This window comes from Parasteatoda tepidariorum, chromosome 9, assembly GCF_982258835.1.
Source record: "Parasteatoda tepidariorum strain Cologne lab strain chromosome 9, Ptep-v5.0, whole genome shotgun sequence".
Taxonomy (NCBI): Eukaryota; Metazoa; Arthropoda; class Arachnida; order Araneae; family Theridiidae; genus Parasteatoda; species Parasteatoda tepidariorum.
In genome coordinates this window covers 49,443,466-49,465,926 of record NC_141763.1, presented here as the reverse complement: position 1 = coordinate 49,465,926, position 22,461 = coordinate 49,443,466, and the positions used below count along the sequence as shown (strand labels likewise).

General features: G+C 27.1%; 1 protein-coding gene across 3 annotated transcripts in view; it reads right to left on the bottom strand.

The window, feature by feature from the left end:
* Positions 1-6,730: 6,730 nt before the first annotated feature.
* LOC107444271 (uncharacterized) overlaps positions 6,731-22,461 on the bottom strand; it is a 79,529-nt gene continuing 63,798 nt past the window's right edge. Inside the window, exons 1-6 of one of the 3 annotated variants that reach the window (XM_016058372.4) lie at positions 17,781-17,936; positions 16,924-16,973; positions 13,801-13,905; positions 11,093-11,149; positions 10,192-10,224; positions 6,731-6,964 (exon numbers count right to left, since the gene is read on the bottom strand). In XM_016058372.4, coding sequence (XP_015913858.3) covers positions 6,863-6,964; positions 10,192-10,224; positions 11,093-11,149; positions 13,801-13,905; positions 16,924-16,973; positions 17,781-17,898 — 465 coding nt within the window. In that variant the 5' untranslated portion in view covers positions 17,899-17,936 and the 3' untranslated portion in view covers positions 6,731-6,862. Of the gene's footprint in view, positions 6,965-10,191; positions 10,225-11,092; positions 11,150-13,800; positions 13,906-16,923; positions 16,974-17,780; positions 17,937-22,461 lie in introns of those variants that run through there. The other 2 variants (XM_087151757.1, XM_071187082.2) reach the window with 2 other exon arrangements.

The window sequence follows — 22,461 nt, the reverse complement described above, 5'->3', positions numbered from 1 at the left end:
CTCACAGTGCAAAAAAAAAACTTAAATTTAATGTCTTAATAAAAAAAGAATCAAGAATACATAAATTTGTCGTTAAGTTAATAAAAAGTATACCAAGTTGTTTTAAATTAAAAACATAAATTTGTCTTCAATTAATGAAAATGGGTTGATGATGGATCTTTAATAAATGAAATAAGTGATATGCATATTTACTATGAGATTTAAAAAATATAAAACAAAATGTGTATTGAGAGAAAAAGTATTATTAAAATTATCAGAATAGACAGGGTTAGTCCTACGTCATCAACGACGTCACTAGCTCTCCTCGTTCCAAACTTTGTTTTGAACGGAGCAAACAATATGGCGTTTCTCATGTAGTTAAAAGTGGGTCAACTAAATCTTTGAATATATTAATATAGAGTCGAATTTAACCACTGAAATGGCAAGAAAAAGTATAATTAAGCTTTTCCATATCGTAAAGTTTTTCTCTGATGAACCTAAATTGATTCAAAGAGGAGAGAATGCTGTAGAAGCCAACTTTTTGTATATATGATTGGGAGAATTTGTATTTAATATTTACCATATAAATTCTATTTATAATCTGGAAATCGGAAATTTGTGAATTTTATTATTTGGAAAATGTTATTTCTAATTTATGTTTAATTTTTCTTAAAATATGTATATTATATTAAATAAATTTTCTTTTATAATATTGTGACAACTTATTAATTGTAAATAATTAGGAAAATTTTAAAACAAATTAAAAAGTTATGTAAGGAGCATGAATAAAGTCAGATAAATTAGAGAAAATTATAAAACATTTGAGATACACGTTTTTAAAATAGCTCAAATTTATTGGTAAATTTACTAAAATGATAGCAAGTTAAAAAAAATTATATAAAACTTAAACAAAAGTTTGAGAGTTGACAGGTCTTAAAACATATTTTTGCAATCAATTAAACTGTAGGTATTAGTATTATGAAATTAAAATTAAATTTGGATGATGGTGACTTGAATGTTACGTTCAACATAAGCCAAACCACTGTAACAAATAAAGTATTACTATGAAGGTAATTTAAAAAATTTTGATTTAGACTGTCAAAAGAAATTTTATTCCATAAATAGTGATAACAATAACAGTTTCCAAACATGAAAACTGTATAACTAAATATGTATACATACATTAATTAAAAAAGAGTTAAGTTTCTAAATAAAAAAATTTCTTAAAAATTTGAATTATATTTATTTGAAGTGCATGTGAAATTAATATTATTAAATAAGTAAAATTTAAACACCTATGTGAATACATAGATTAATAAATATGAATGTTAAATAAAAGTTTATGTATGGGATAAGTATGTTTTAAAGAATTCTAAAAAAATTCATGTTGCACTTTCTTATCGAATAAAATAGGAATCTGAGATTTTAAGATAAATTGATGATAAATGAGCTTATTGATGACTCCCCATCTTGTCGTCTAAACAAAATATAGAACTTGAAATTAAAACAAAAATATAGGAAAGTTAAAACTTTTTAATGCTTTTCTTCAATTAAAAATCTTATTTAAATAAAATAAATTCTCATAAATTCTAAAATTTGCTTTAATTTAGCTATTCTATATATTAAAATTCTGGAAACTAAACATAGTATTGCCCCTTTTAACAAAACACTACACTGCCCTATCATAACACTACACTTTAACATAGCACTACACTAGTTACGTTAAGAAATAATCTAATATTAATTATCTAATAATAAGGCATCTCAAAAAATCAATGCATAAAACTACTGTTAAAAACTAATTAATGATGATGTTGACAAATATGAATAAGAAAAAGTCAAAATAAAGCTGAGTTTAAACTGTGCAGATTTAACCATATGTATACGTATTAAATAAGTTAGTTACATAATTTATTCCTATTTAGTAGTTTAAAACTAAAGCTTATGAGAATTAGCAGCAATAATCAGAAAATCTTAAGCAAGCGAAGTTTATAGTAACTACAAGTTTAATCATCAGACATAATTAAACAAATAGACATTAGTATTGATAAAAACAATCTAATTATAGATTAAAAATTAATTTCAGAACAACGTATGCCTTTCCATACTTAAAGAAAAAAATTAGATGTAGGTCAAGAATATGTAACAAATTCTAAATAAAATAAGACATTATTATAAACATGAAACAAGAGTTAAAAATATTGACGCTTAAAGCAAATATTGACGCTAATAGCACATAATGCACTTAACTCGTAAAATCTACTGATACCCCGTATAAAGAAAACTACTTAAGTTAGGAATAAGTCCCTTAGAAGTACTATATAAATTTATTTATTTCAATAATGAACTAAAAATCTTGCCGTCTTAAATTCACATAGGAAATGCCATTGAAATGGTTCGTTCGAAAAAATGTTTGGCACGAGTTTGAAAGGAGGCGGGATTTGACGTCATGAAATACGTCATCACTGTCCCTGTCTATACGGTAAACTTTACCATGGCTCTACAGGAACCCCAAAAAGCTCAGTAATTTTTACCTAAGAGCTAAGGTAACGAACTTGGTAAAATTAAAATTGATGAAAAAAATTAAATTATGAATAAAATTGAAATTATAGGGAAATATAGTTTTATAATATGCGGTAAATTTTGATAAGCATGGTATCGTAGAGCATGGCATGAAAACCATTTATTTGGTTGAATCTACTTTACAGTATTCAGTTTGTTAATAAGAGCTGAAATTTTAAAAACCAAAATTTCCGGTAAACCTTTACCATAAGAACTGAAAAATGACCAAATGAATGACTTAAATACCGTATATTTTGATTTTATTTACCAGAATTATGGTGCTTTTTTTACCATGAACAGACATCATTACCGTATAGTATGGTAATTTTACCAGAGTTTTTTTTCTCTATGTACATAAAAACTAAATTCAAAAAAGCAAATATTAATTTATACTTTTCAACTATATCCAAAATCATAGTTTATGACATATTCTTAAAAATAATATTTTATTAACTATAATGTTTCATTAATAAGTTGTTAATAAAAATAATATTAATAAATTATAATTTAATTAATAAAAATCATATTTTATTAATGTATTAATATTTTATTCAAAAATTATATTATATTAATTATATAGTTTCATTCTTTATACAATCCTTACAAAGAAATCCATAACTACTCTAAACGTAAATCAAAGAGAATGATTTATTTTAAGCAGTTGAAAGTACAAACTCTAAGCAAAATTTACATGAAATCTAATTTTTATCATTCATTATTATATAAATATCACGAATCTGTTCTTCCCTTGCTACATTTCATTAAAAGATATATAAATCTCATTTTTCTAAATCTTATTTCTATGCAAGAATCCTGATAATTAGACAAAAGATGAAAACGGAAGTATTTCTAATTTAATGACAACTTTCTAACAAAATGAAATTTAATTATTATCGGCAAAACTAATTACTTAATCTTGAGTGACAGTTAATTATATGAAATTATGAGAAGCGATCAGTTTCAAAATCAGAAAAATCTATACTAATGAAGTTCGGAATGCTCACGAAAAAATTGCACTTTAACAGAAAAAGAACAGGCTTTACGAGTTTGTTTGTTTTAAATAAATTTTGATAAATAAAAGTTTTTAAAATCTTTCATGCTTAGATACGAATAAAAAAAACTGTTAAATACAAGTTAGTTTTACATTAGCTTTGAGTAATAAAAGTTTCAAAAATAAATAATACTTCACACTGTTAGATACGAGTTGTTGGTTTTTCATACGTTTTCAGTTTTTAGAATAAGTAATACTTCACACTTAAATACTATAAAGTAATGTGCGAAGTATAAAGTAATGCGAATAAAATACTATTAAGTAAGGATTAAGGATTTTTTTTTTTTTTTATATTCTAAAATCGAATGTCTAATGATTTTATAGTAATAAATGTGTGGTGAACACCTTATGAAGCTACTTAGTTTTTTGCAACCAGGTAACTACTTTAGCCGAAAGAGATAATCTGTCAATATCAAGACCATGGGTGAAAGCCCTTATATAGCAAGACGGAAAAGAGAAAATCCTGGTAAGTAAAACATTTCATTCTGGCATTTTTTTCGAAAAAAATGAAATATCTGTAACTATCAAGATTTCTTTTATAATTCTGGCATACATATAAAACTGCTTCTTTTCCAAGATAAAGTAGATATTGTTGAAAAACTTAGAAAAAGAATAAGTAAACTCCTCCCCAAAACTAGCTATAACTGAAATGGTTTTATTACCAGTCTTACCTCTTTTCCGTCTCGCTTTCACCCCTGATCAAGACCGCCTCAATGAGGGTTCGAATCCCACGTTTGATCCCACAATATAACCCTTATTCGTTCAACAGATGAAGAGTTTTCAGTGACCAACACTTTTCAATTAGTGATCCTGGACTATTAAAACACGAATTTCCCATTCACAAATAGATGACATCACTACAAAGCTCCCAACGCAAAAAAGGCAAATACTTTTCCTCTCTCACAATAGATGACACTATAAATAAACTAATTAAACCCAACTCGTTGATTCACTTGAGAAAACACAACTCAACCACAACCTAATTATAATGTCCATTACCTAATCTAACCTAACTCTAATGTCTAATTAAATTTCCTTTTCAGGGTTTTGAAACCATTTTAGTAGAAAATGGTGGCAAAACCTTATAGTTTTATATTCACGGTTTGTTAACTATACCACTTACAAACGGTTTCAAATCCGCAAAGGTGAAGAATGTACAGACTCCTTGGATGGACAGATTGCTGCCAGATATTTTATCGTAATTTTTTAAACAAAATTTTAGCAATGCAGAGTTTCTTAATGCTCATTTTTGTGTAGAATTTATTTGATTTTGAAACTAAACGCTTGAGATATTAGTTAGCACTTATCATTAAATACGACGTTAGCGCTTCATTTAAGAAAACGAATTTGTAAAATATTTCAGATATTAAGCTTATCTGCTATATGTCACTAAATATATAAAATGTATCTAATTCTAAATTTATCAGAACGTTGCATTTCAAACTTGTTTATCTATGCCAAGAAATTTTGAAATGAATTTTAGAAGCATTTAATTTCACAGGTTAACAATAAGTTTAAAATGTTTTTAAAATAAATTTTGAGCTCTGAAGTTTAAAACTTTTGCTTCAACAACTGTTTCTTAAGATAAAAGTATTGTGTACTGTTTTTTTAAATAAAAACAGCAGAAATATTTTTTAAAACTCATCTTTTGTTCTGTTTGAATTAAAAACGCCTTATCCCATAGTTTTCAGTTAATTTAAATCAAGATAACAGTGTTTATTATGCTCTCATTTTAAACGCCTTATCTAAAGAAAATCTGATAAGTCTAGATGAAAGATCCAATAAATAAACAGTGAAAAATAGCAACTACGCAATTACCAATGTATAAAAATAAGACAGAAACAATACGTAATTACTGTTTGGTTCCAAAAGTCCATCATTTCAAAGAATATGAAGTGTTTTAGAATCATTCAATTACAGAGTAACATTAAAAATATTTTTATAGATAAAAAAACTAAGTTACTTTTCTTAGTAGTTGTCGTTTCCGCTTTTTCCTGTGCAGTACCAATGCTAATCATACTTGCAACTGAATATATAAAATTTGTTTGCTTATATAAAATTAAACGTTTTGATGTATATATGCGTAACAATTTACAAAGAGAGGTAGAATTTTTTTTTATATTTTAAAGCTTCTTCCTAAAAATCTTAAGAAACTGAATACGTTAAGGGTTTATAATTGTCATAACTCTTTCTCCGCTAATGTACCCCGCTCACTACTATAGACATAAAATATACAAAAGATTTTTCAAATTTTACAAATGATTTTTCTGTGTTGAAAATTCAATTTTTATACTTTTCCCGTCAATTTCTTGGTTAAGCTTGTTATTTCTTATGTAGACCTACAATTCATTGAATTATAGCACCAACTTTAGAGCAAAATTTTTAAAACAATTTATTTTACTTGATTGTTTTTTTTTATAGAAAATAGTAAAGCATAGTGTAGCTGGGTGGCGCAGTTGGTTTGTCGTTGGCCTTCTAAGCCCAAGTTTGCGGGTTCGATCCCCGGCCCAGACACCGGATTTTCGGGATGCAGAAAATACTCAACGGTCATGTCGTGTGATTATGCGGCATGTAAAAGATCCCTGAAGTACCTTATTGGCTCTTGGCATTTCCGGCAAAATTAAATTCCTAGTGCACTTTAGCATCCAAATAGAGTCTCGGTGCTGCCATCTAGTGTGGCAGAAACTAGACGTCCAAATTAACATGACCAACGGTATCTCACCCATTGTGGTGGTCTTGAAAGAGTGGATACCACCTCTGGAGAACGCACTAGGTCTGCTTATCGGCAAGACCGATTGTGCAGCTCATTGGAAATAAAAAGAAGTGAAGCATAGCCCATTCACCGTAAGAAGACGATTGACTCTCAAATATGATCATTGGGCAATCATCATTAGCGATAACTATTTCTCCTCTTACCATAAACTTAACATCTTTTTACATAAACCACGTTTTAATTCACTGGTGAGTCGTTCCACCATTTAGCCTTACATCGTCTTCTTACGGTGGATGAACTATATCTAAACATACATATTAGTGAGCATATGTAAAATTGCAGACATAAATAGGTATTACTTTAAAATGCCTCGTGTTTTGTGGAAAGATGGTATAGCATATTAAGATCCGAATATGAATTTCCTTGAAATAAAATTTATTGATTAAAATATGATACATATTTATTCTTCATAATCATATTTATATTATAATAAAATTTTTTATGCAGAATAATCCTACATGTTCGCAGTAATCATCGTCGGAATAGTTTGTTTCCATCTAACCAAATTTTGTGGGAAAACCGCATGTATATCCTTTCTCTATCTGACATGGACAGCTCAGTTGCTTGACTGCTTCTGAATAGATACTCGCTTTGCACATCTGAAATAAAGGATCAAACTTAGAAAATTAGTGTTTAAGTGGTGTGAGACAAATACTTTTAGAGTTACTTAAAAAGTAACGAGGAAATAATCTAGCTAATAAAGTGACTTCAGAAAATACTAAGTAAGTAAATATTTTATTGAGGCCAAAAAAGTAACTAACAAAAGTGAAGCCAGAAAACACTATTAAAGACACTAAATAATGTGCTGCCAGAGAATAATAATAGAGTAATAATAATAGAGTAAAAACAATAGAGTAGTAATAAACTATCCTATAAAATTGCTACTTTTAAAGTGATGTCGGACGAAAAGTTTCAGAGTTACTTAGAAAGTAACCAGAAAACAATCTAGCTAATAAAGTGACTTCAGAAAATACTAAGTAAGTAAATATTTTATTGAGGTCAAAAAAGTAACTAACAAAAGTAAAGCCAGAAAACACTATTAAAGACACTAAATAATGTGCTGCCAGAGAATAATAAGAGAGTAATAATAATAGAGTAAAAACAATAGAGTAGTAATAAACTATCCTATAAAATTGTTACTTTTAAAGTGATGTCGAACAAAAAGTTTTAGAGTTACTTAAAAAATAACCAGAAAACAATCTAGCTCTTAAAGTGACTTCAGAAAATACTAAGTAAGTAAATATTTTATTGAAGTCAAGAAAGTAACTAACAAAAGTAAAGCCAGAAAACACTATTAAAGACACTAAATAATGTGCTGCCAGAGAATAATAAGAGAGTAATAATAATAGAGTAAAAACAATAGAGTAGTAATAAACTATCCTACAAAATTGTTATTTTTAAAGTGATGTCGGACAAAAAGTTTTAGAGTTACTTAAAAAGTAACCAGAAAACAATCTAGCTAATAAAGTCACTTCTGATAATACTAATTTATTAAATACTTTATTAAGGCCGAAAAAGTAAGTAATAAAATAATTCAATGAACAAGTAAGTAATAAGTAGTAAAGTGAGTTGTGGTAGCTCAGAGGATAGAACGTTCACTTTCCAGAGAGGAGACCCGGGTTCGAATCCCAGCGATGGCCGTTTAATACGAATTCCGAACCCGCCTCTCATCGACCAAAGTACGGACGTAAAATATCCTCAGTGATAATCAGATCATGTGTTAGAGTCCGCTAGTCGTCAGACTAACCATGGGAGGTTTTCGAGGTATTCCTCTCCAAGTAACGCAAATGAGGGTTAGTTCCATCAAAAAGCAATCCACGAGGGAAAAATTCTCCCTATACTTGATCAAGGTGTTCCCTTGTCTTCTGAATTAGGTTCAAAATTATAAACCTACGGAGTTGAACAGTAGTCGTAACCCAAAATTGGGTATACTGCTATTGTTCAAGTTAAGTAACTGTTAAGTAGCAGCAGTTTTTGATAGCAAAATCCAGAATTTGAACTAAATCTTCGAATATTTTAAGCAAAATTACAAATTAAAAAATTCTTAATGCTTATTTCTAACCTAATGGATCTTTTACAGAATTTAGTTTGCGCCAAATTTATTAATGTAAATTTGAACAAAAATGTATGATACAGAAACGCTAAAACTAACATAAACTTATTAGAAATTACGATAATCAATTTTAAAAAATACATGGTCTCATTATACATTAAATCTTATTACATATGACAAGTATGAAAATTAATTTGAGAATTTGACATTCACTTTTAGAATGAAATATAAAACAAACACTGATTAAATTTGAACTTAAAACATAAAAGAAAAATAACAAATCTTGCTATAATAGCCGTAGGTACAAATTTCCATAAGCTTAGAATTTATAAAATGGAAATTTTTATGAATATCTGCGGTAGTAATTAAAAATGTTTTGAGTTGCTTGGAAAATGTTTAAGTCTGCACTCAAAATACTAATTTTCGAACAATAGGAGTTTTAAACATTTCATTATTCATATTTCGCTTCCAAAGAAACTTTTACATTTACTTGACACAGAAGAAGAGAAAATAATGCCCGATCAATTAGGAGAAAATAACGAAGAAAATATATGTTTAATTCTTTAATTAAAATGAAGGAGTTAAACTGAAAATTTGGTGAAAGTGGAGAATTCATGTTTCGTTTTCATTGTCGTATGTTAATTACTAATTGAATTTTTAATAGAGAATGTATTTTATCAATAAATACGAATTTAATAAAATTTATCAGAATTTTCTGGTAAGATAAAAGAGTTAATAAGATAAAAGGTTCTCTAAGTGTTACTCTAAAAGGTCAAAGTATGGCAAATTTTAGGTCTTACAGATAAAACTTTAGATTTACCAAAATGGCTTGGTATCTGTTAATTTTTACCTCAAAGTTTTGGTAAAAGGCTGAAATGGAATTACATTAAAGTATACTTCGGACTTTTGCCAAGCCTTTTTAGTAAAATCTCCACTTTCTCGGTAGAATCTAAAATTTACCAGACTTCGGGATTTTACCGAAACAACTATAAAAATCCGAAATCTCGAAAATTTCAGGTTTTACCAGTATAACCTAGGACTATAATTCTTAGGTCTTACCGAGAAGACTTATAGGCCGAAATGGAATTATATCGAAGCATATTTCGGATTTTTACCATGCGATTTTGAAAAAGGCTAAGTTTTACCAGTTGACTCTATAACTTACCAGACTTCAGATTTTTACTGTAACTTATGCATTAGATAAACAGATTAATTCTTAAATGCGGAAGAAGCAAGAAATCCGTAGAAATCTGTGGAATCACTTGCCAGGAAGATTAGGTGAGAAATATGAAAGCCAGTTTGATTGTGCGATGAAATTTAATTGTTTTCTTTAGAAATCTTTCAATTCCTCTCTGTCTCCTCCGGCAATCAAATAGGTCTTAATGTTTTAAGTTTCACCTTGTACTCTCATGTTTCGTTAGATTTCAATAGAGTTTCAGTTTTTGTCCCAGTTAAATATTAACGAATGCATACTGCGCTCCTTTATTTATTTTTTCCAGAGTTCTAAAACAAGATTAAGGGTGGTCATTGCGGAATACCTTTATAAACTGGTATTTTGATGTACTTGAAAAAAGCTATTGAAATTTAAGTAAAAAATTTCAAGCACCGTTGAAATATAAAAAAAAATGCAATTCAAAAATTAAAAAAATAAAACCCAACTTTTAAATTAAAAGAAAATTATCATTTAAGTTTATAAGAAAGGAAATATTTTTCATAAATGACAAAATAGAAGCTAGCATTTAAAAAATATCTTACTTAAGCTGTAATACTTACAAAATGATCATAAGGGTAAACATCCTCTTTGAGCTAAAATTTTTAAAAAAAATATTTTTTAATCGAAAATATAATAAATTTTATTTCAATCTTTATGATAGCATTATTAAAAAAGTATACTAGCACCTAAAGTCTTATTTTTAAAATATCGATATGATATAAGTTTAGGATGAATATCTTATTATTCACTAACATTATTGAACTTAACTCTCCAAGCATCAACAATTTATTGGAAGTCTTAAGACTTTCAGATTTATGATTATTTTAACTAAAAAATTATAAGGACACAATTGTTTGTGTCTAGAAAACTTATTTTGCGAATTTCAATCTTTCATAAAAAATTTCACTCCAGATTTCTTAAATTAAATTTTAATTTTTCCTTTTTCCAACTCTTTTTCCCATCTCGAAAATTCCTAATAAAATAAAGTTAAGAATAAATTAAAGAGCGCGGTTGAGTTGATGCTTTTTAGAAACAATATTTATAACTTTTGTCAGCTAGTGCTGCCATCTCTTTTCGAACTTGGTAATTAATTTTGAACCGTAAAAACGTAAACCTAAAAAAAAAAAAACGCAGTAAACCGTACGTTTTTAGCTCCTTTTGCTTTCGTTTGATTGATTTTTCAAATCTTTGATAAATTTTTTGGAATGCTCGGTTAAGGCTTATATGCAAACAACTTAAAGAAAAAAATCATAATAAACTTAAAAAATACTTAAAAATGTTTTTTCTTTAGTATTTAGAAATGTGCTGTGATCAAAATTATTTATCTTACTTATCTGTATAGTATGCATTCGGTGTTATTGTGCGCCGAAACTACCGGTAAGACAACATTTATTTGTATTAATATAAATCAAATCAAATATTTATAATGAAACTTAAAACTAAGTTCTGATTAAAACTTACTTCTTCAACTGTAGCATTCATTTTATCATTCCAGCATGTTATCAAATTCTTCGAAACCTTTAAAAATAAATGAATCCATATTGAACTACTACAAGTTTTACTTATGTTTGCTTAAATCATCAATTAATTTTATTATTAATCTTACGTATTTTGAAAGCCGAAAAAAAAAATTCTGCTACAATTACAGTATGTTAGAGACATTTCTGCCATTTTTTTTTTCTTTTTTTTTAAAAACAAATTGCATAATTCTAGTTGAAACTGAAATATATCGTATTCAAACCCAATCGCTTAGTAATTTCTCCGTTTTATATGGTAACGATTTGCCATAAATTAGGATTTTTAAAACTATGGAGCTTATTACCACACATTTGGAAAAAAAATACAAAACTGAGAAGTAAATTTAACCGAATAAATGGTTTTTGACTAAAGTATCATGAAAAAAATACCATATTTACCAAATTTTATCACACATTAATTAACCATATTTCGTTGTCTACCTTACCGAAGTCATTAAGATAGTAATTCGTTAAAATTTATCGCATTTTTTACTGATCCCATAGATCCACGGTAAATGTCACCATATTCCGGTAAATTTGTCTACCCCTTTTTTCTCAGTGTAGTAAAAACATGCCTTCCTTTTTATCCAATGATAATTCCGGATAAATGGATTTATTCAATGATAATTTCGGATAAACAGATTTATCCAATAATAATTCCGGATTAAAAAAAAATTATTAATTATATTTTATTATTTGACTTACTAATGGTCTAAGAAATATTCAATTTTAATGTATGAAAATTTTGCACCAATTTAATCAACACATTTTAAATTTTAAAGGAAATTGGCCAAATGGCAGTTACTGAATAATACAGACTTCAGTGTATTCTGAGAATATACCAAAACTAAATAAGTGCTGATTATAATTGGAGAAAAACTAGGATTGGTGAAAAATATGAAAACTTGAATTTTCGATAAATAAAGACGAATAAATTTTATTGAATTTTTCTTCGAGTCTCAACTATTTCGAAGTTTTTTGTAATCTTTTCTTTTGTGTGTAACCATATGTATCTTTTTTGTTTAAGTTAATTACATTTATCTGAAGGTTTCTATTCATATTTCAGTGTAGTTTTCTTTTCATAAAAACTAAGAACCTCTTCGTTAAAGAAATTTTAATTAGGAAACGAATTTTAAAAAATGCTACGAATTTCAATGAAATTTGCTTTGTAGTTAATTATATTCTATTAAATTAATTTAATTAAAAAAATCCAATTAATTTTCCTTTATCTGTTAGAAAATCTTAAACTCATTTCTAGAATTGAGTATAACAGGTCAATTTAGAATATTTTTAAATTTATACTATTTATGATTTATTTAAAAAGGCAACCTGTAATTCCATATTTTAATTAATTAAGTTCTATAATAAAACAAAATTCCTGAAAAAATTCTTGCTTTCCATAAATGGAATCTGTTCTGTTAGAAAATATTAAACTCATTTCTAGAATTGAGTATAACAAGTCAATTTAGAATATTTTTAAATTTATACTATTTATGATTTATTTAAAAAGGCAACCTGTAATTCCATATTTTAATTAATTAAGTTCTATAATAAAACAAAATTCCTGAAAATATTCTTGCTTTCCATAAATGGAAATTAGGGTTCATATATTCGAAAAATAAATAACTTTATTTTTCGAATATATCGAGAGAGAAAAGTATGGTCAAAATTATCAGAATATGGTAAAATTTACCGTGTTTCGGGCTTTATGGGAACGCCAAAAAAGCTGGGTATTTTTTTACCGAAGCGCTTTGATAATAATGTAGGTAAAACTGACCACAAAATATGGTTTTATAATATGGGAAAAAATTTGGTAACTGCGATAAAATTTGGAAATTTAATCATGAAGCATGGCATGAAAGCAATTCCTACGGTGAAGTTGACTTTTGAATTTTGTTTTGAATTTTTTTATTTTTAGTAAATGTGTGGTAAAAAGGACTATAATTTTGGAGACCAGAATTTCCAATAAACCATTACTATACGAACGGAAGAATTACCAAAAGATACTGAGTTATTATACGTCATGCAGGTGTTTCTAGGATATTTACCAGATTGTGGTTACCTTGCCTCCCTAAATTAATAGTTTGGAATCAAAATCCGTCGGGAAAAAAAGAACACAGAACACTTCCACACAGAATAAGTGTGTTTTCGTGTCTGATTTTACAACATAAGATATCGTTTGTGCTAATTTTTTATCATATTTCCGGTAAATCTCAACATCGTAAAAAAAATTCCAGATAAAATGATGGTAAAAAAAAGTTGCCAGGGTACTATTACTTTTTAGCAAATATTTCATTTTTACCGTAAAATGTTACGAAATAAAAAAGTTTATAAAGTTATAATAAAAAAGTTTTAGGTTTATAAAAGTTATAATACACTAATATTTCACTTATTTTCGGTAATTAAATAAATATTACTGTAAAAATTAAGGTATAAAATTTTGTTGTAAACATGAATTTTAATGTAAAACGTACCGGCACTCAAGGGGAGAATATTTTTCACCGTAATTTTATCTGGAATTTTTTCACAGTGCGGAGTCATTAAAAATGCATCTTAGTACGTAATAATCCGATCACTAAATCAAAAGTTATTTAACTGTTACGTAATTCATATTAAGCATTGCATATTCATTTAAAAAATATTTCTCGTTACCTCCATCACATTTGATTTGGAGCACAAATCTTTTAACAGAGTATTCCATTCTCCTGACGCATCCAATTCATTTTCAACACCACATTCGAAGAAAATTCTTTGTTCCTAAAATAAAACAAGATAATCACATATTTAAGATATTCTACTATTGAGATATCTTTTAACAATGCAGAATCTATATATATATTTCTCTTACACAGCGACAAAAAAAGCCTCATTACGACTCCCCGAATGGCAACGCTAGAAAATCGACCAATGATTGCCGCTAAAAATGTCACATGCCAAATCTAGCTGAGGTAGCTCAACATATAGCGCTTTTAAAAACGGAAACTGAAATAACCAGAGAGAGCATTCTCACCAAATGTGATCTCTTCCGAAATTCACCCTATCAGCTGTGAACCTTTTTGAAGAGATATCAGTTTTAGAAATTTTATCTTAAGATTTTATACTATAGCACATTTCTAATAAGTTTAACGAATTACATGTCATTTATTTGAATTGAAATTTATTTTAATGACTTAGTATTTACTAAAAAGATGTAATCTTTTTTCTTTAAAAAAAAAAGTTGTTATATGGATTTGAATGATTGTTTTAAATTCTTAGAATTTTGTGCATTTGTAACGTACCTAAGTTAGTAGCGAGCGAAGCTAGCTTGGTTTGCGAAGCTAACCATATAAGATTGCGTAGCAATTTTCGGGGCAGGGGGCGCAGCACACTAGTATATTATAATCGCAACTATCAATTTATTTTCAGTACCTTGTTCAAAAATATAATAATTTAGGGTGTGTATATTGTGTATGTATAACTGTGGTGTAATACCTATTCGAATTCGGTGTTGGAAAATTCAATGAAATATGTGATATTTCAAATTAATTCCGAATCGAGCTTCCATACACGCTATAAATGGTAAAGTTAACCAGTTTGGAAGCTGTCAGACGTTCGATATTTCTTGTTTACAATCGAGAATAGAAGGAGAAAGTTTCATTTCGCCTGGCACGATGTTGAACACTTCCCAGAGGAAAACTTTTATAAAAGGATATGTATTTTTCTTTGTTGTATAATAAGGATAATTATGTTCTTATAAGAAGATTTACATAAATCGCCCAATTACAAGTTCAAAATGAAGAATAAAACAAAGAAAAATTGTAGACATATGAAAAAAAAAGGGGGGGGGAATAATAAGTAAAAAAATAACAAGCAACAGTTTAAATATATATACTTAAAAAAAAAAATTATGAAAACCGGAAAAAAATTTTATCTTTTCTTCAGCTCACACGATTATATCCGCAAAACAGAGTGCTTTCTGATATTGTATCAATAAAGCCAAAGCAAAATATATTAATACAATAGTGTGAGGAGCACTCAAAAAAATTTTTTACAAAAATAACAATAAATAAAATAGATCACAAGAAAAATATATATATATACATATATATAAAATAATTTCAAAATGAGCATTAAGCATTACAAACTTACAAAATTATATAAACAATCGACTCATTTTCAAATTATAAAATTATATTATTTTTAAAATGAAATAAAAATTTCACGGTTTGTTTTATTGCTCTAAGCAAAAATAAATTAATTATTAAAAACCTTTAGTTAGCTTCATAAATATTTAATCAATGCATCTCTAATTCAAAATTTAAAGTAAGAAAAATTTACTTTAGCAGCAGTTAACAAAATTAGTTTAGTTTACAAAAGCATTTCAAATATTCGCCATCACGTGGGAATAACAAATTAAATTTATCACTTGGTTTTAACCATTAGATTCCGTTATCAAAAGTGCTACCGATTTATTTTTATACAGTAGAAAAGGCAAATCTCAAATGAATTAGCCACAGCCTATTTAGAATTGCTTTTAATTAGATAGAAAATGTAAAAAAAACCATTGCGCTTTGAAATAGAACGATATAAATAGCTGAAGAGGGTGAAATTTATGAATATTTATTAGACACATGCAGCACATTATTTGCATAATTTTATGTTGGTTGAATAACATATGCGTGAGACAGATTTGTTCTTGAAAAATTATAAATATTGCGGAATACATTAATAAGAGAATAAGCATTAGTATAGATGCGTGTGTTTTATTTGTTGAGAGGGTTAGTTTTATAAGAAATAAGACGTTCATAATACACTTAAAAGGTAGATTTTAATTTTTAGTCATTTACTTTTATAAGTTATTTTTGAAATTTAAAACCAGAGTGATTAATTATTAAGTATAAATTCTGTTCTATAGTGATTGTACTTTTATTGCATTTTTAAGCATTGTAGTTCATTTGACGTAATATCGTTCAATAAATCAATTGATATTTTAATTAGTATCCTTTTTTTTCATTTTATTTCATTTTTCAATGGGGAGAATTAATTGGAGTGATGTTGCCATGGATAGGAGAGGCTGGCATTTGTCAGGTGTTGAGGCAGCCAAGGCCTGCAAAGTACTGTTGTGCTGACAAAGAAGAAGAAGAATGCGGAGAATTATTCATTTTATCAGTCATGGGGTTTCCATCAAGAAAAGTTCGTTCATTTAAGATTCCACTGTCGAAACAAAATGGAAACTGAAGCCTTATAGCATGGCATAAAAACCATTTATTTGGTTAAATTTACTTTTCAGTTTTGTATTTTCTACTAAATACGCGGAATAAGAACTAGAATTTTAAAAACCAGAATTTTAGGTGAGTTGTCGTTATAGGAACAGAAAAATTATCAAATAAATGGTATGAATACCGTTTATTTTAGATTTTGGTTTTTATTACCAGAATTATGGTTATATTAACCAGATATGTTATTACTATAAAATATGGTAATTTTATTAGATTTTTCTTCTCGGTAAACTTTTGAATTTTTAAACAACTCCTCAGATAAATAAGAGCGTTCCTGTTCATTGCTGGTAAATTTTCGTTTTTTTAATTATGTGAAAATTATGCCAAATAACTTCATTTGCTTTCGAGATTCGGGCAAGCAGCAGAACATTCTTTATCTTTATCTTATTTATGCCACGTGTTATAGTTGCAAAAGTGGTTTTCTTTCACTTTCATTTTGCATGTAAGCAATTTCAAAAAACGATTTACGATACATTTAAAATAATCAAAGTAATAATAATAAAGATAGTGTACTTACGTCATTAGGCATCAGCTTCGCACAATCCACACCATCAGAAAGAAATTTATCTGAATAATGAAACATATTTTTTATTTTTTATTGAAACACATTGAGTATACATAAACCACACACTTTATGCATATAAATGGGAATTTAATCTATTCAGAGAATACAAAATGAAGTAAAAATACCAGGCATAAAATTAAAGCACCCATTTTAACTTAGACTACCTATCAGCACCTTGTGGAATCATGCCACGGCGTGTGCTAGCAATTTTGAGGGCTAAAGGTGGTCCTACATGTTATTAGCAGGGTGGTCATTATGTAATGGCTCTTCGGTTTATATTAGCATTGGTTTAAAGAATAGAAAGATCACTTCCAAATGAGGTGATTTAACAGTTCAGTGAAAGCTGGTACATTCGTGCACAACTGTAACGAGACGATTATAAGTCCAAACAATATAACGAGACGATAATAACCAAATAAATAGTTTACATACCGTATATTTTTGGTTTTTATTACCAGAATTACGGTTTTTTTAGCAGATTGTCATTACTACACTTCTAGGGTAATTTTACGAGATTTCTTTTTATTTTCTTTTTTTTTCGTGTAGATGGATCATGCGTTTGAATCCCCTTGATATCAGGCTAACCGTGAGTTCCCTCCCCATGCAAAGCAAATGCGAGTTTATTTAATTAAAAATGTCTGAAAATATGTTAGTTTGTTCAAATGCTTGATGCAAGTGCTTCCTTGTCTTCTGAGTTAGGTCAAAATTTCAAAGTTACAGAGTTGACTATTTATAGCTGCAAATTCAATATTAGGAATTAGATGTGCAACAAAATAATACAACCTGATTACGTCATAACAATACATTACCACACATAACTGATGCCATTTTTTCATCGCAAGATAAAGAGAAGCCACCAAAGCTTTCTGATAACTTCAATAAAAATAGAAATAATAAATATGATGCACAAAATTTAGCACTCATCATTGAAACATAACATTTCTACACAAAATAACTTGTGAATATTCCGGAAAATTTATTAAATACCATCTTGCTACAAGCTGTGCAAAGATTTGTCAATGCTTCTTTCTTTTAATTTTTCATAAACATATAGTATTTTTTAACACGTCAATAATCAATGCATCAAACACTTGAAAAATTAATAGTGTTTTTTTTTCAAATGGACGATATATATTGTATGTTTCTTTGAAACTTTGTAATTCAGGAAAGTGCTCAATCGATTTATAGCCCATATCCTGAAGTAATTCATCATAATATTCAAATAAAAAACTTTTCCTTAAAACTTATAGTGCCTTCATTATTTTATTGTTATGATTTGTTGTAGTCCAACTTTTTATTGTCGTAGTTTACAAATTGAAAATAAACGTACAGAAAATTCCCTATAATGTAATATATGAATATTAAAGCAACATAACATGCTGCTTGTTTTAATTGTAACAAATTCGCTGATTAATAATAATGAAACATTTTGTTTTGCAAAAATCAAAATATTTTAACACGTGACTATTTAGTTTTAAATGACCAAACAAAAAATTTGAATAAAACTGATTAAACAGTTCTTGAGAAATAGAATTTTTAAAATATTGATTTTTGAATTTTAATGACTCAGAAACTATTCGACAGATTTCGCTCAAATTTTGTATTTTGTCATTTAAAATTACATACTTTTAAGGTAGTGTAAATGTCTTGTATAGATTGCAATTCTATATTTTCTGGATTAAATTATATAAAATAATAAAAAAAATATTAAAAAATCATTTTTTATATAAAATTATCATTGGATAAACGAATTTTATAATTGTGTGGAAAATTCTGTCAAAATACGCGGAAAGAAAAATTTATATTAAAGGGGCCTAAATTTTTGACAGCTCTCCTGCCGAAACAATTGAGACCATATTTCGCTGATTGTGGCTACCTCCTCCATATATTTTAGTGGTCAAAACTCCAAATCAGTTGGAAAAAAAGGCATGTTTATTCTGAGAAATTGCATTTTTTGTCCGTTTCTGTAACTTAAATAATAGTTAGCACTAAGTAATTAGTATATGTGAGATTATTCTTTAAAATTAATAAAACTAGTTTGTTAAAATTCAATCATTAGAGTAAAATTTACTTGAGGTGACATTTTTATGCTTTCTCTTATACAATTTATAGCAAATTATTTTTCTTTAACACAAAAATAATTCGGAAAACCATTAAAGCTCAGAAAGTAATTTGAAATGTAAACAAAGTGAGAAGCAAAATTCATCTATGGAAATAACAGCATGTGGCTGAAAAAAAAATTCAAAATTCTACTGCTAACAATTTACGCTGAACTAAATTAAACAAAAAACAAATCTTTTGGTAAAAAATAATTTAAAAACTAAAGGAAAACTTAAGAGGAACTCAAGAGGAAATTGATTTTTAAACTAAGATTCTACTTAAATGAAAATTTAAAAAAAACGAGTAAAAATTTATAGTTTATTGAATAGCTGCAGATTGAAAAGAAAGTTATATGTGTTGAGGTATTATTAATCATAAACGAAATATAAAAAAAAATTATAATATTCTGTTAAAATATAAATTAAATATACGAAATAGAAAGCAGGGGAAATTTTCCAGAGAACTAACAAACTAAATGTTACAAATTAAAAGAAAAATTTAAAATAATAATATTAATAATATTTAGGTATAATGCTTTTTTTAAAAAAAACCTATAAATACTTGTTTTATTTTATTTTTTTAAATTTATAGTACACAATTCAGAAAAAGAAAAAGAAGCATTTTGCATTTTAAAAAAATAAAGTTTTAGACAAATTTAGTAAAAATACTCAAAATAAAATTTTAAAATTACAGAAAATAATTACTAACAGTAATTTAGATCCATTATTTTCGATTGAAAAATAGAAAAATGTCTTGTAACAATTTGTCATTGCACAAATCTGCAAGAACTAAAAACAAAATACTATTTTCATAATCTAATATATCGTTAAATATTTATTTTCAAGCAACAAGCAAAAATTCGCTTTAAACTATTATTTTCGACTAATGAAACGAAAAAATCGAAGCAAAAGAAATCTCTCACGCAGATTACAAATAAAATGTACATTTCTGAAAAATGAAGATGTCCTTCTGTATAAAAATAAATTTAGCTAATGTGAGAAAAGAAAATTTAAGAAACATACTCATAAGAATAATGAAATGTAAAATACATATCTCTATTCATTAATTCATCGTTAATTTCAGGACAGCATTTTACGTATTAATATTTTTCGAGCATATGTAAAAGAAAGAATGTAAAATTTAGATATTTTTTTATACTAAAAAGAAAAGCAATGTAATTAAAATGTATTTCGATGTTTCTTTTTTTAAATTCTCGCTTTTCTATGATATTACAATATTCATGACGCTAACAAAATGTAAATGATTATGAATTATGTAACAAACAAAATGTGTAGTTGGAAAAAATCAGTCAACAAAATACTTATTTAACGCGAAACGCGATTTTTCTTTTTGCTATTAGCGATAGAAATGTGTTACAGATGTCGCAGAGCAGCATACTTTCACCATTAGCGTGTGGAATGTTTAAAATCTAAATGTATTTTTTTTAAATTATTAAGTGATTTTTCCCGTTTTAAAGCTCATGTAACTCCTTGCGCATAGTATTTTCAGTTTTTTACGTTTAGTATTTTAATAATAATTTCAGTGTTTGAGTTGTTTAAATAATACCCTGATAAAATAATAGGGCTTATTACACAGGGGCCGCTCTAATGATTTCCAATTATTAGCCAATAAATTAGACAAATATCAAAAGAATTCGCCAATTTTTGAAAGTCTTCGCCAAATGCAAATCTTTATGATAAACTCAAATTTCTTATGATAAACTTTTTCCCCCATAGAAATCTATTTTACTGTAGTTTGATTCAGGCTTATATTATTTAGACCCATTTCGAATTGTTTATGCGGCGCATCTACTGAAAATTACTGTAATCAAATAAAAAATACTGATTTGTTTAGAAAAATTCATTTTGGCGTAGTTTTAAGGATCGAGCTAAATATAAATTTTTCTTTCCAGTGGAAAAATTCATTCACCCCAATACTTTCGAACAGAACACAATTTTATTCGCCAAATTTACAATTTTATCAAACTTGGCGACGTGGCGAGAACTTAGCACGTACCTTTATTACATAATACATTTTATAAGTTATTGTATTGTATTTTATCTTGATTGGCCTTCAAAATCTCCAGACTTGAACCATATAGGAAATTATGGGGCGCTTTAAAACTATAACTTAATATGGCTTATTCTTCAACAGAATCTTGTGAACTCATTTCCTAACCAAATTCAGGAAGTTTTCTTCATGTCTAGAAAAATAATAGCATATAATTAAATGATGCCTTATGTGATTTCTCTTCGACATATTTTCTGTTCTTTGTCTTTGTTCTATGCATAGCCAAATGTAAAAATGCGTTAAATTTAAAATGTAACATATTTTTTTACATTTGTCTTTTATTCTTATAATTTTAATTAAATTAATTTTAATTAAATTAATTTTTATTAAATGATTGATTTTAAATTTCTATTATTCAAAATTCTTAAATAGTTTCATTCATAATCTATTACTGTTTCATCTATGAGAAAAATTCTAACCAACTATCTTTTGATAACAATCCTGTATTTACCATATGCAGTAACATCTCGCTTGTAATCTCCAAACCTAAATTTAAATGTGAAGTTCCACTTTGTTTTGTCAAATTACTGGGATGCGTTATTAATGTGTCATCAGGTTTTAATAAAATAACAAAAATAAAAATGAGCTAATAAAGCAACATTGAGGAGGTTAAATTGAGCTCGATTTCGTTAACAATAATCCATTTAATAAATCAATAAAAACTACAATTTATTATCACAATGCATTGGAAGAAAAATTTTAAGCTTTGATTTTAATAAGATATTAAATAAGTTTTATATTAAATAAGTTTTTTGAACTAAATAAGATTAACATCCTATATTTTTTGAAAATAAGTATTAGAGCAAAATAATGATCTAAAACTGCTCTCATCTATTATAAAACAATACATATAAGGAATAGAATAACTTCAATCAAAGTAAAGTTATTTTCCATCAATTTATTTCATTTATTTATAAACAGGAAAAACTTCCGAATATTTACTCAATCATATATCTCTCAATTTGAAATTATTGGGTTTCACCATTTACAGAACATGTCTGCTAATTTCTTAACTAAACAGCCATTAACTATGCGTAGAATAATCATAAATGTGTTAACTATTCAGGTAAATAGGAAAACACTCATACTATATTGAACAGAGAAATATTTATTATTAACATAAAGTGTTCATTTCGTAAAATCTTTGGTAAATCTTTCACAAAAAATTTTATTGCCAAATGAAAACGAACTTTAATAGTTATAAATTTCTAATGAATAAACAGAACTTAAACAGTAAATAATACATTTTAAAGTATACAATAAATTTAAAAATTTTACAAGATTACGATTACAAGATTACGATTTTATTAGTAGGTTAAT